We start from the raw sequence: 14408 nt of genomic DNA, 5'->3' as shown, positions 1-14408 counted from the left end.
TGGATAATTTTCTGATTACATTTAAATTTACAATAATTGATTACACAGCAGTGGAGAGTAGACTTTATCACAGTAGATGTCTTTCTGAAAGCGCTGTAACTAAGTTTAAGAATATAATCCACCCACTGTTATCATCGTCAATGCTCTGTACCAACACAGAGCAGAGCAGCTACCCGAATGCTACTCCAACAGAGGTCGATTATCTTGTTAATAATAATTTTACCTCCTCACCACGTATGACTCTGGATACTGTAGCTCCTGTGAAAAATGCAGCTTCAAATCAGAAGTACCTGACTCCGTGGTATAATTCTCAAACACATAGCTTAAAGCAGATAACTTGTAAGCTGGAGAGGAAATGACATGTCACACATTTAGAAGATCATCATTTAGCCTGGAGAAATAGCTTGTTGCTTTATAAGAAAGCCCTCCGCAAAGCCAGAACATCTTACTATTCATCATTGATTGAAGAAAATAAGAACGACCCCAGGTTTCTCTTCAGCGCTATAGCCAGGCTGACAAAAGTAAGAGCACTGTTGAATCAACCATTTAATATTAACTAGTAATGACTTCATGAACTTCTTCACAACTAAAATTTTAACCATTAGAGAAAAAATTACTCATAATCATTTCACAGATGTAATATTATCTACAGCTACTTTCATGAATTGATATTCATTTAGACTCTTTTTCTCCAATTGATCTTTCTGAGTTAACTTCAATAATTACTTCCTCCAAACCATCAACGTGTCTTTTAGACCCCATTCCTACAAAACTGCTCAAAGAAGTCCTGCCAATCTTAAATATGATCAACCTATCTCTAATAATCAGCAAAGCACCACAGGCCTTCAAGCTGGCTGTAGTTAAACTGTTACTTAAAAAGCCATCTCTAGCCATCTCTAGCCATCTCTTAGCTAATTATAGGCCAATCTCTAACCTTCCTTTCATATAAAAAACCAAGAAGTAGTTGTCAAACAGCTAACAGATCATCTGCAGCGGAATGGCTTATTTGAAGAGTTTCAGTCAGGTGTCAGAGCTCATCACAGCACAGAAACAGCTTTAGTGAAGGTTACAAATCATCTTCTTATGGCCTCTGACAGTGGACTCATCTCAGTCCTGCTAGACCTCAGTGCAGCATTCAATACTGTCGACCATAATATTCTATTAGAGCGATTAGAGCATGCTGTACATGTTACAGGTACTGCACTGCAGTGGTTTGTATCATATCTATCTAGTAGACTCCAATTTGTTCATGTAAATGTTGAGTCCTCTTCACACACTGAGGTTAATTATGGAGTTCCACAGGGTTCAGTGCTAGGACCAATTCTGTTTACATTATACATCCTTCCTTTAGGCAGTATCATCAGAAGACATAGCATAGATTTTCACTGCTATGCTGATGACACACAACTCTATCTATCTATGAAGCCAGATAACACACACCAATTAGTTAAACTGCAGAAATGTCTTAAAGACATAAAGACCTGGATGGCTGCTAACTTTCTGCTCCTTAATTCAGATAAAACTGAGGTTATTGTACTCGGCCCTGAAAATCTTAGAAATATGGTATCTAACCAGATTCTTACTGTGGATGACATTACCTTGGCCTCCAGTAACACTGTGAGGCACCTTGGAGTCATTTTTGACCAGGACATGTCCTTCAATGCACATTCTTTCTTCCATTTGGGTAACATCTCTAAAATTAGAAATACCCTGTCTCAGAGTGATGCTGAAAAACTAGTTGATGAATTTATTAATTCTTGGCTGGACTAATGTAATTCAGGATGTTAATTATTAATGTTAATATGAATTTTCACAATTGTAAATTTGTTGCTTTTTTGCTATTATAGTTTTTCAGCTTAATTATAGCATCCTTCACTTGCATTAACTCTTTGGGCCTAAAGAGTTCATGTTAAAAACTATGAAATGCAAGATCAGCTTTTGGAATCAACTCCAGATCTTTTATATGAATTCATCACACAATAACAAGGGAACAGGGATCATCAGGCTAGCAAACTGCTCTTCGTGCAGTCATTCCATTAATTTTGACCCTATCATAACTTTATCCTAAACTAGTCACACTTTTTCACACATCTTGCTTGTTTGATTTGAAATCATCCGTTGTGCTGTACAGGGGGAAAAAAATACAAAACAAACAAAGAAAACTCTTATGTACCTGTGTTTGCTGTTTGGTCAAATGTGTCTGCCTAACCAGCCTGGATATTTATTACTCAATACTGAAACTGTGATGACTTCATATTTGCCAGTGGAATGCCTTCAACAAGTGTTGTGTTTGCATAATAATTCCTTTTATGAACTTCTTCATTTATGCGCCCAACAAATCTTGCGCAATTCAAGCTACAAAAACCATTCAGTTATCATCCCACCCAGCAAGTGTTAATAGAAAAACTACTCAGCTACTAAAGACTGAAAGGAAACATTTTCAAACAAAAAAACGAAACTGAAATGTGTAGTCTATATACATTTTAATTTCAATTCAATTTTATTTATACAGACTTTTATTTAGTTACTGTGTTATGTGAAATATGTAAAGTTTCAACAAAATAACTATCAGAGAATGTTTTTCCCTAATGCCCCACCTTCATAACCATGTCAGGAACATTCCCTGAAGGTTCCTGTTGCTGGGAAGCCTTTTGTGTCATTGATGTATTTTTATATTCAAATGCCTAAATGATCAACAATATTATGTGACTGTGCCGTTACAGAATTTAAGAGAGAATTTAGACACAATCATTCATACTCAGAGGTATTCTTGTAGGCCGCCATCTCAAACACACTTTATTTTGTAAGGTGTCACCGGAAGTTCTTTTCCTTTCCCCTGCTGTGGGCTCATACGGCTGCTGTGTTTCAATAACGTCACAGCGGTGCATGTTGACTGTGTGGTCCAGGTTGTAGCGATAGAGCCTTGGGCACACACAGCTAAGGCTTTCCTTCCGAGGAAGGTGAAGCTGCGCACGCTCAGTCGTGCGTGTGTGCGTGTGCAGTCTCAGATTCTGAAGCGCTATTCTGACTCCAAGGCGTCTACGTTGATGACGTAAGAGTGGTTATTTGTTCGGAACCAGCGTAGGAATGGGCATCGTGTAGAGTCATGAGCGTGCCGCTCGGGAGGAACGGGTTAGTCGGGCTGGCTGTCGGGGCCACGGCCGGTTTGGGCTTGATTGCCTTTTTAGTTTACAGGCAGATCAGCAGGAGGAGGTCCCAGAGCCTTGTGCTGGAGACACGGCCAGCGGCCCGGCTATTCATCGGGGAGGATGGAGGAGCGCTGCTGGGGGACACACTGGATGCCCAGGGTAGGCTGGCACTGACCTCAACTGCCCAGGATAACCATGAGCTACATGGTTGCCATGGATTCAATTTAACATGGCAACGTCACTGAATATTTAGTATCACGTCTTTCTTATCGCGGTGATGGCCAGGCTAGTGTTTGTTCCAGAAAGGGACGTCTCCATTTTTCAGGATGCTCTATGTGTAGGACCTTTAAGGAGACTGCAGTCAACAGGTTTTCTGATATATATATATATATATATATATATATATATATATATATATATATATATATATATATATATATATATATTTATTTGTGATGGGAATGTTCTTTCTGGCTCAGAATGGCCTGATGTCATTCATGAGAGTGGATATGTTGGATACACTGTAAGAACTCATTTACAATAGTTTAAAGAAAGGCAACCGTTTCCGGCCAAACACTTTTGGATATGACTTTTGGACTTGAGACTGGCTTTTATTTCCATGTATTCAAGTGTAAAACAAATCATAGCACGTCTCCTTTTCAGACTGGCATTTTAAAAATAAGATTTACATTATTGTTATAAACTTATTAATAGGTTAACTGTACCTGTATATTAAGTTGTAATGCCTTTTGTGCTGACTAAAATCTCCCAGTGGTGGTATTCCAGTTAGCCCAGGCCACAAGTATCATTGTCACTGCAACCTGGAGGCAGGTTGGAGATATGGGTACAGTACTTATTAAATTGAAACAAGTAACTCCTGTCTCCGTCTTCAGAGATGGAGGCCCAGCAGCAGGCTCTGGCAGCAGTGGAGGCTGTGGTTCAGGGACTTTCCCCAGAACAGCAACTGGAGCTGAGAAACCAGCTGGACCAAGTGCTAAACTGCGTGGCGTCTCTACGTTCAGAGGTAGCTGAGCTCAGGGGAGGTCTACAGGACATTGCCTGGCAGATCATTCAGGATGTCAAGTGAGTTGAACTATGGTGAGCTACATAGAATCTGTCCTGCAGTACTGTGCAGAGGTCTTGTGTCGCCCCTCAGTTCTTTACTGGGCCATAGTCAGTATTTGGTGTGAGCACCTTTATTCTTCAGCTGAGGCAGCTTTCTGTCATCTCTTTAAGTAGTCTTCAGGAACAGCACTCCTAGCTTCCTGAAGGACAAAGCTCTTCTTTGTGTGGATGATTCCACGTTGCTTCAATAATATTGAGGTAGGGCTCTGGGGAGGCCCATCCATGACTGATAGTTCTCCACTGCATGTTTTTGTATCCAAGTCTGCTTTTACTGCATTATCAGTGTGTTTCCAAGCAGACACTTTCAGATGACACTGGATCAAGAATCCAAATCCTCCATCTACTAACTGTTTAGTGTCTTTCACGCTGTGTTATCTTTGATATTTTTCATCGATTTGAGTAAAGTAATGGAACAAATAATGTGTTTTTGTTTTTTGCATCAAACTTGGTTCTTTGCTAAGTCATCTGTACATGTGAGACAACACTGGTTCATCCCTCAAGTTAGGTTTCTTTTTATGCTTTAATGATTCATATTTCAGAGTACAGAAGCTTAACAAACAAATAAACAGGATCTGCAAAGCTGGAGAACAAGACTGCTTTAAAAAAGACAAAGTCTGGAAGTCAAATGTATTGAAATGAGGACCCTGGAAATCTTCAGTCTTAGTAAACACTGTTCCAAAGTTTGTGTCTTGATGCATGCACAATCATCCAGGTATGTAAATCCCAAAAGGTGGATTCTGTTCAGCTGTGGGTCACGTTTTCAGTGGGAGAAACGTCTCGTCACTCACTGTTTATAAGGTTGGAAACCTGCACTCAGCTGAGACTGGGAACGCCACGTGCAGGTGAACAGAATCAACCCAAAGTTTGCGTTTTGCTCGTTCCGGTTGGATTTCCCATCTGCACAAATACATATGTGGGTTTCAGTTTCAAAAAAGTAATTTAGGTGCATCACATTGTTAAGTGTGCATATCAGGGGGCTGAGTGCTTATATGAGAACTGTTTGGGCTGTTTGGGTAATGATCCTCCTCCCATTCAGAAAGGGAGTGGAGGACAGCCAGCGTGTACGGCGGCGGCGTCATGCGGTCCACAGAGAGCGTGCCGACTCGTCCAGCTCTACCTACTTCACTGCCAGCCAGGGCATGGCCAGCACCTGTGGAGAGACCAGTGAAGGGGGGTATGTCATTGGCTCAGCACAGTATGCTTTACTCACTTTTGATAAATTCTTACATTATGCGTCAGGTGTTTTGTACACAGACCTTCATTGGGAGCAGCAGGATATTTCCCAGAGGCCTGTGTGAACTTTGATTTTGATCAGCAAGTAGTTTATGGGCATCGGGCATGACTGTTTCAACTACAGACACTGTGCTCTCTTCCTGTCTCTGCACAGCAAAGATCCATAGATATGCTGTCTCTCTGCAAGGCAGGCAGTGTGAACTAGGTAACATAAGTCACATGACAAGAAAACAGAAACCCTTCAGTCTGAAAACACTAAGAAGCTCACTGTGTTTCAGTCCCTGTTTGAAAAGGAAATGATATATGTTCTGCTTGTTTTCACTCTATTTGAACATTATTAAGGTAAAGGCTCATTATTTTTATTTATGTGCGTGTTAATGGATTTTCACCTGGGAGCCATAGCCTGGTTACAGACATGCCTGTAGACATCTGAAGGTGTAAGAAGGATCTTAAATGATGGTTAATGTAGTTAGCAGCTTACCATGAAGACGGCTCTCAGCTTTACACCAGACTCTGTTCAGTGAAAGGACTTGAAAGAGGATAGCTGAATAAGATCTTCTGGACAAACCATGTGATAAAATGTCTCTGAGGGGTACTCTACAAACAAAGGTCAACATAGCCAGGCTTGCTCTGTAAAATATAGCAGGTGTCACAACAGTGGTCATGAGCTGTCTCAATGAAATTGGGCTTTCTGAGGCTCATGTAACTCTTCTTCCACATTAAATGATCCCTCCGAGTGTCACCTACTCCAATCAGAGATGTTGCCTGGTGATGGTGATGCGATAGTGATGAAAAATCTCGAAAGAAATTAAAATGCGTTGTAAATCAGGCAAGAGATGAATGTTGCAGAAAATCATTAATCTGGTGATTTCTGAGTGGTAAAATAAATATTTTAATTCCAGTTTACAGAAGCCTGATAAAGAAGACATGGAAATCACTGACGTTTGGCGTAGATCACAGTGAAATGAATGAGATTCATTGAACATGTGTTCTGTGTTGTTGCAGCTGCAGTTCCAGCAGAGTAAAAGAGGCTGATCAGCAGATTAGAATCGTATATCACAACAGGTTATTTAGACAATGCATGAATAAGTAATACAGGAGGAGCTCATGGAGCCACAATTAGCTCCCGGGGCCACGAGGAGTTCCTGGCTCAATGCTGAGCTCCATTCAGTGGTTGTAGTCAGGGATGACTAAAACCTGCATAGATGCAGAGACTCTTTACTTAAAAGCACTGAAAACATGCTGCAAGCTCAATGAGAATCAGTGAAAACATGGCGCTTCCAGACGATTTTAAATCCACACTCTGAACAGAAACTTGCTCCTCTCCATGTTAGTGTTTAGCCAAAGTTACCATGGTGATTGAACCAGGTAAAACAGCCACTTTCATGACACAGAAAACTTGACAGAGCTCACTAAGCCAATAATCTGGCTTTGTAGTACGCTGCTTTAGTCGGGCAAGGATTCAAGTGTGTGGCTTTTTAAATGGGTTTGTTTGCAGGCTTCATAAGCTTATTGCTGTTAATTTGTAAGACAATTAGAGATGCTAACTCTCACTGGAGTCTCCAGCTCGTATCTTAAACAGTGTTGTGTTCTTTTCCAGAATGGGACTAATTCATCAAACTATTATTATTGTTCAGGTTTTTGATGCAGCGTTTGGTACATGCTAACGAGGCAGCATGGTCCCTTTTCTGTGTTTCCCTATGTGAAGACAGGCTCGCACGGTGCTGTTAAGGGGTTCTCAGGGTCTCCTGTCAGCTGGCTGCCATTCATTGACAGCCAGCTGACAATGACAGGAAACAGGAAGGTCGGCAGCATTGACCTTTCAAAATAAAATATAGACTTTCAATGTTTGGAATAACATATACCTCAACCGGATCACCTCTGATTGGAACAGTGGCAGAAATGTCAGAGACTTATATTTCAGAACGTGCTGTGAAACAAAAACTATCTACAGAAATAGTGAATACATAAAACCTGGATGAAACCCTTGAGAACATATTTATAGTCACCAAATAAATATGAGGTGGTCTTCGCTGTATCCCAGGTACTCCACGGCCTATGCCGAATCAGACTACACTGATCGTGACACGGACAGAGAGGAGGGTGAGCAGGAGCCTGAGCAAGAGTCTGAGGATGAGGACAGGAGCTGTGCCACAGTCCTTACCCTCCGCCAGGATGTCTCCCAAGAGGAAGAGCTTGAAGAGAGGGGGCTGGAAGATGAGGAGGAGGAGGAGCTAATGAGCGAGGTTCCCAGTGGGGAGCTGGCTCTCCTCCTGGCTCAGAGTGACATCCTCCACACAGGAGATGCCAGTTTAAAAGCAGAAGGCTTTCGACTACTAATGGACAACAGAGCAGAAGTGAGTAACAGGATGCTTGTTGGTGGTCACATGACAAGAAGCTAATGATGCGTGTAATGACCATTAACGCTGATTTGATATGAGTGTTGTTTGTGACAATGGGTCATTGCAAAGAGCAGACATAGAAGAATAAATATATCAAGTGAACCAATGAAAATTCAAATCAAATAATGGTCTCAAAGGGAAAAGGCACTGCTCATATCTTAAATAAAATTAAAATAAAATATACATGTATGAAAACTATGGAACACTTTGGAATTTTTTAGCAATAAAATGTGTTCCGATCTTCGCCCGAGTCAGAACTACAGACAAACACAGTCTGACTGAGCTCGTACTCAAGTGCTTCACAACAAAAATATCAGAGTATTAAAAAAGAAAGAGTTAACTAAATGTATGTCTCAAAGGTGAGTTTTTAGTTATTTCTTAAAAGAGACCAGTCAGTCAACAGATCTCAAGCTCAGAGGGAGAGAGCTTCAGTTTCTGGAACCAGGGTAACAAAAAGCTCTGTCACCGTCAGCTTTAATCCTCGTATGATGCACAACGAGTAGGCCCCACATTACATGACCTCAGCGACCTGCTGGAAACGTGTGTCTGTAAAAGTTCACTGATGTAAGCTGGTGCTCGTCTATGAGGAGCTCTTTTTTTCCTCTTTTTGGGTCTGCAGTATGGAGACAGCAGGGAGTTTCTATGGCGACTGGCTCGAGCCTACAGGGATATGTATGACTCCACTGAAGACAAACAGGAGAAGAAGACCTATGCACAGCAGGGTAATGGACAAACACATACTGTTACTGCACCTTACAAAAAGCTTCAAATACTATTAGTGAGGAATCTCTGAAGTTTGGCTCTTTGGGCTAAATGTCCTTATTCTTAGATTCTATCTAAGCCTGAACATGACAGTTGCCACAAAGCATTTGCTGAAATGTTTCTAGTTATCAAACGAAAGCAAATAAAATACTGACAACTGTCACTGGATTATTTAATGGAAACCAGAGGATTCTAAGGCGAGTTCTGAAGCCTCTGCGCTGCTGTCCCATTAATCTGTTGTACAGTATTACAGAGCCTCTCATAACGATATCATAGCATCATTTCCACCAAGTACCATTTGAATGTTGCAGCAAAAATTGACTCAGTTCCCTGTTCTTAGCTGACAGGAGGGGGGTCTGGTCTGGTCTTCTGCTGCCCTAACCTGTTGGTTCAAGGTTCCACATGTTGTGTGTTCAGAGATGTCTGGGTGTAGAAAACCTTTATATTAGTGTTTAAGTAATATACTAACCGTCCGGTGGACTGGGTGAATCATTGCTAGGAGTTTACATGTGCTCCTTCAAACTGATGGAAACCATGCTGCCGTATCAGACCACAACAACTACTCTTCCTGACATGCTTTCTTTGATTTTTCATAGACAGGCTGTTGTTAACCTGTGAGCTCATGTTGCAGGTCGAGATGAGGCAGAGCTGGCCCTGAAGAAGAATGGCCTGAATGCAGAGTGTCACAAATGGTAAATCCCTGTGAACACAGAGCTTCTAGCGAGCAGTGGGTTTGAGCTCCCATCAGAGAGCATTTGCTTTTTCTGTTTGTGGCTCCAGGTTTGCCATGCTGGCTGGACTGACCTCACAGCATGAGAGCATGCATAGCAAGCTGAAGAATAGCTGCATATTGAAGGTAAGAAAGGCAGACCTGCTGCACGGCAGCAGTGTAGGCGTAGAGCAGCTGGACTTATTGTGATCATTATTCCCCCGTCTAGGAGCATCTGGACCGAGCACTGGCTCTCAGAGATGATGACCCCATGTGTTTCTACCTGCTTGGCAGATGGTGTTATCAGGTGACTCTGAAGTTATTGCACGCACCTGCTACCATCCTGATGTCAGAGATTTCTGCGCGCTTCAGTGCTTTGTCTGTGTGTCTGTAGGTAGCCACTCTGGACTGGTTGGAAAAGAAGGCAGCTGCTGCCCACTACCAGAGCACCCCCACCTCCACCCTGCATGATGCCCTTGAGAGCTTCCTCAAGGTATGAATCTCCTGACTTTTGAGTTCAAATCGGTGGTAGACTGGTGACCCAAAATACATTCTCCTCGTGGCTTATAGCAATGATGTGCAGTATGTGCTGTATCTAATAAGGACACACTGGCAGTGTGACGGAGTAGGATGGAGGAGGGATCAGTGTAACAGACTGGGCGTGTCTCAGAAATCAGTTGAATCTCATAGGCTTATAGAAGGAGCTATAATCAAAGGATGCACAGGTGCAGTACCACTGAGAGAGGATGACTCTGAACAACTCGTCTTTATTATTCACTTGCTTCAGTTCTTTAAGATGAATGTGCGGCCTGGGAAATAAGAAAAGTAGATGTTGTATGTCTCAAATCTTAGTTAGCCTCATTTTGTGTCAATTTCTGAGCAGATGTGTGACTGCACACACACACGATGTTTGATGGATGAAATGCTTTTGTGTTAACTTGCAGGCAGAGGAGCTCAGTCCAGGTATCTCCAAGACTGTGAGACTTTACATCGCCAAGGTACTATCAGATCAGCTGATCTCACACTGTACAGTTACGATTTATGGTTCACACACATTAAAGTGCTAAAGTCCAAACTCACACCCTACAGCAGATTCTTGGGATCATCTGTCAGTGACTTTTACATGTTTGCATTCATGTGAGTTAACATGATGTCCTCATTATTTTGTGAAAAATGGAAGTTCACTTTGAATCTTTAAAGCTAGTGAAGCTGGGACCGGAAGAGACTGAAATGTTTGTAATGCCTAAAAGACGATGATGCGAGTTAATAGGTCCCATATCTACTGACACATCTGTTCATTTACATCCAAAAACACTGAACTGAAAATGACAAAAGGCAGGTAATAATCACGGCACAGTTGTTGCCGTCAGGTCTTTTTCTTTGATGGTCATATCAGGAACTGTGAAACTCACTGTGGCTGGGTCTGGTTTACAGTGTCACAAAGAGCTGGGGAACATCTCCGAAGCCACAAACTGGGCTGAGCTGGCTCTGAAGATGCCTAGAAATACTGAGAATGTAAGAGCACACATCCTGTCCACATTTGAATTCATAGCTGCAGCATTTTCACCACAATGCCTTTTCTATTCAAAGGATCAAGAAACATGTGAACTGGAGGCAGAGCTTCAGGACTTAACTGCCAGAAACAGCTGAGCTGCAGAAAAACTTTCCTTCATTGATGGATGAGTGTGATTTTTGTCTTCTGTCAACTTCTTTGCATCACCATGTATTCAACCTGCTATATTTAACGTTCTTCAGCACCTCCCATCTGAATTCAACGGGCATGCTGTGTTTGGTTTGAAAAACGACTGACTCAAGCTTGATGACTGAAACTACTAATCCCGGGACACGTGCAGAGCTTTAAGGGAAGGAGGAAGCTCTGGAATAAGACCATTTCACTCGGTTCTGTACTATAATGCTTGTTGTGTAAAGATTGGGCCTTCAGGTGTGATCAGGTGAAGCACACTGGCTTCTTTCAAACCTTATGGACTCCCTGGTGCAACATGTAGTTTAAAATGGACCACTTGTTTGAAGTCTTTGTTGTAAGTGCATGGAGCCCTGTGTGCTCATCAGTATGAAGTTGAATATTTTTGAACTGTTTATGTTATCACATGTCCATTTTGCAGTGTCTGCTGTTGGAGTGAGACAAAGACTCAGTACTCAGAGACGTTATTATGCACTGTGTGAAATGCAGATACTGTTTAATAAAGTTCTTTTTCCATTTATGGCAACACATTAGCTAAATCTGAAATGAAGAAAGAAAATCTACTTGAAATACTTTACATGGAATGACCTCTCCTGCATCCAACTCTTTATTCATGACTCATCTTTAGTCAGCTTCATGTTGATGCAGTTATAGAATAAAAATGTCCCATCAGATCAGGAGCAGCCTACGTTTTATAGATATATACAGTTACGCGTCTGTCGCCACAGACTGTCTAGATCGTCTTTCTCAAACAATTAAATAAAACGTGACAGTGTGACGAGACAAACACACGCAGATCCAGCAGGTGCGCCTCACATCCTGCTGCTTCAGTCCTTGGCATCGCCCACTCCGTCAGCGTTGATGGCAAACATGGCTTCAGCCTCAGGCAAGCAGGGCGAGTCATAGATTTTACAGATCCTCGTTTCTCCTCTGCCCTTCCTCAGGTACAGGCTGTGAAGAAGAGAGCACTGTTAGTGTCATCTTCCTGTGGTGACATCATACTTCCATCGTGAATAAAAACACACCGTGTGGTGGAGGCGTGGGCCAGAATGTTGCCGCCGATTGGTTTCTTAGGATCTGCAGAAAACATGGCTGCTCCATCCACTTGTGCTACCACTTGGTTGGTTATCACCACAGCAACGCCAAACTGTTGACAGGTCGGGCAAAAGTTATGTCTTAGATACATGAGTGAGGCAGCTTCAGCTCATCCATTGTAGATTTAAACACCTGTCAACAGTCACACTTTATAAACTTTGTGTACACACACACACACACACACACACACACACACACACACACACACACACACACACACACACATACGTGTTTTCGTGATATATCAGTACGTATGACAAAAATGTGACAAATGGGAACGTGCCTTTCCGAAGGTCCTAGAGGCATGGGGATCTCAAAAAATTTGACCCATGCTTCCAGGAACACACCCATCTGTTGAGATTTTGGCTAGGGCTAAATTTTGGTCAAACCTGAATTTAATGCTACTTGTGAGGACACTGTCAGGTTTATGTGACTTATGAGTACCATAAGGTCACACACAGATATTTCATGTTTAGGTGAATTGTGAAGCCCATGGAAACACATAATTTTCAAGTATACATGACTTATAAGGACCAGGTAACGGTAGGTTCTGCATTTTTAGCTTGGCTCCTTTTGAGATTACAATATAATAGACATGGATGCACAATAGTAATGCTCATCAGTTGGGTAACTTCTGACAGAAATATCAGACATTTATGTGTTAATAAAACAGTAAATCTGAGCTGTGTAAAGACTTTAAAAAAAAAAAAAAGACATGGGTCAAATGTGGTCAGTCTACTTTTTAAGTCTTGATATTGTAATGCATTAATTCATTTTGTAGTGAATGTTCATGTGAATAAAAACGTGGAACATTATCTGCCTTTTTTATCATTTAATTGCAAAAAGCACCCAGCATAAACCACAGATTTATGAGTAAGAACAATGCAATACAGAAAACTGCAATACTGACATAACTGTGGAAGTAACAAAGTATCTCTCTTGCTTGTTTCTTTTTTTCTTGCATCTTTCTTTTAATGCTATGATCCTGTTGTGGCTGTAGTACCTTATGACAACCCAGTCTCTGCCTTTCAGAGCTGCCGGCTCTGCTTGGAGGCAGCAGTCACATTCCTTTTTACCTGGTACTTTGCAGCTTTTTATGAAGTGAAACATGCCGCTCAGCAACCTTCACTTCATCATTTGTCCACTTGCTTCTCACCGTCCCAGCTGTCATAAATGGAAACAAAAGAAAATATCTTAATGTGAATGCAAGAAAAGATAGAAAATATTCTAGTTTATAATGTGAATACAAAATGTTCTTAAACCTTGCTTTCTACTGGAGCACTTTAAAGGAGCAATAAGCACAATTCATCATACTTAGGTTGAAGGAATTAAAAATGACTATGTGAAGAACTAGAGGTGTAATTACATCTGGAGTACAGCATGAAGTCACAATCCCTCTCTCTGTGTTGATCTCCAGCCATAGACTTTGGTTTGGTTCACAGGCAGTGCAAAACAGCACACCTAGCAGTGAAAAGATATTGCTTATTGCTCCTTTAAGGATGCTTGGAATGAACCATTTGAAGTGCTGTGTTCTGCTGGGAATCAAATAAGATGAAATGATTTATGATAAAAGCTCTGAATAGTGTCATGTCTGAAAACAAACTTGTTCTTTGATCACAAGTATATTAACCTAAAACATTTTGTATTTGGGTGCCTTTACCCCTTCTTGGTGAAGTGTTGCTAATGTTTTTGTTGTCCAGGGTGATTGAGGCAGAGGTGCCCTTCATGTTGTCCAGGGCAGCTGAGTAAAGCGTGTGGCTTGGAACCCCCGGAATACTTGGTCCTTGAGCCTTTGAAAAGTAACAGTGAAATATGAGAATCAATGCATGCAATAGGTCTGTTTGCTTTTTTCTCTGCATTGTAGGCAAAGTCAGCGTTGGGCAGTGTGTAATTCTACATTAAGGGGCTAAGGGGCGATCGTGGCTCAAGAGTTGTAATCAGAAGGTTGCCGGTTCGAGCCCCAGCTCCGACAGTCTCGGTCGTTGTGTCCTTGGGAAAGACACTTCACCTGTTGCCTACTGGTGGTGGTCAGAGGGCCCGGTGGCGCCAGTGTCCGGCAGCCTCGCCTCTGTCAGTGCGCCCCAGGGTGGCTGTGGCTACAATGTAGCTGCCATCACCAGTGTGTGAATGTCTGTGTGAATGGGTGGATGACTGGATGTGTAAAGCGCTTTGGGGTCCTTAGGGACTAGTAAAGCGCTATATAAATATAGGATATTTACCATTTGATATGA

At 41.9% G+C, this 14408-nt stretch overlaps 3 protein-coding genes across 5 annotated transcripts in view; 1 reads left to right on the top strand and 2 right to left on the bottom strand.

The window, feature by feature from the left end:
* Positions 1-2837: 2837 nt before the first annotated feature.
* Positions 2838-12992, top strand: rmdn3 (regulator of microtubule dynamics 3). 3 transcript variants are annotated; one of them, XM_086263018.1, is made up of 12 exons: positions 2842-3308; positions 4043-4232; positions 5311-5448; positions 7552-7864; positions 8529-8631; positions 9303-9363; positions 9452-9527; positions 9610-9687; positions 9775-9873; positions 10325-10378; positions 10815-10895; positions 10971-12992. In XM_086263018.1, exons 1-12 carry the CDS (start codon positions 3107-3109, stop codon positions 11028-11030), a joined length of 1455 nt encoding a protein of 484 aa, XP_086119144.1. In that variant the 5' UTR covers positions 2842-3106; the 3' UTR covers positions 11031-12992. The 3 variants fall into 3 exon arrangements, with proteins under 3 accessions (XP_086119146.1, XP_086119144.1, XP_086119145.1); XM_086263019.1 differs by lacking the exon at positions 2842-3308 and adding an exon at positions 3367-3517; XM_086263020.1 differs by lacking the exon at positions 5311-5448 and having other exon boundaries at positions 2838-3308.
* rad51 (RAD51 recombinase) overlaps positions 11564-14408 on the bottom strand; it is a 25715-nt gene continuing 22870 nt past the window's right edge. The window contains exons 9-10 of the mRNA XM_086263021.1: positions 12108-12229; positions 11564-12033 (exon numbers count right to left, since the gene is read on the bottom strand). Coding sequence (XP_086119147.1) covers positions 11910-12033; positions 12108-12229 — 246 coding nt within the window. The 3' untranslated portion in view covers positions 11564-11909. The remainder of the gene's footprint in view (positions 12034-12107; positions 12230-14408) is intronic.
* Positions 12327-14408, bottom strand: part of LOC147313461 (uncharacterized) — a 9497-nt gene continuing 7415 nt past the window's right edge. The window contains exons 9-11 of the mRNA XM_086263022.1: positions 13838-13967; positions 13544-13638; positions 12327-13341 (exon numbers count right to left, since the gene is read on the bottom strand). Of these exons, the coding sequence (XP_086119148.1) occupies positions 13330-13341; positions 13544-13638; positions 13838-13967 (237 nt within the window). The 3' untranslated portion in view covers positions 12327-13329. The remainder of the gene's footprint in view (positions 13342-13543; positions 13639-13837; positions 13968-14408) is intronic.

Source organism: Aulonocara sp. 'chitande type north' Nkhata Bay, linkage group LG15 (assembly GCF_057382095.1).
Source record: "Aulonocara sp. 'chitande type north' Nkhata Bay isolate Kocher_YH1m ecotype deep benthic linkage group LG15, A_spYH_male_GT1.1, whole genome shotgun sequence".
NCBI classification, from domain to species: domain Eukaryota; kingdom Metazoa; phylum Chordata; class Actinopteri; order Cichliformes; family Cichlidae; genus Aulonocara; species Aulonocara sp. 'chitande type north' Nkhata Bay.
This window is presented reverse-complemented; position numbering and strand designations above follow the sequence as displayed.

What these genes read in the sequence shown, in the direction of transcription:
- rmdn3 (XM_086263018.1), top strand. Translation starts at nt 3,107, where the DNA reads ATGAGCGTGCCGCTCGGGAGGAACGGGTTAGTCGGGCTGGCTGTCGGG. An exon ending in GGACACACTGGATGCCCAGG is followed by an intron (nt 3,309 to 4,042) that starts GTAGGCTGGCAC and finishes CTCCGTCTTCAG; the next exon opens with AGATGGAGGCCCAGCAGCAG. An exon ending in TTGGCAGATGGTGTTATCAG is followed by an intron (nt 9,688 to 9,774) that starts GTGACTCTGAAG and finishes GTGTGTCTGTAG; the next exon opens with GTAGCCACTCTGGACTGGTT.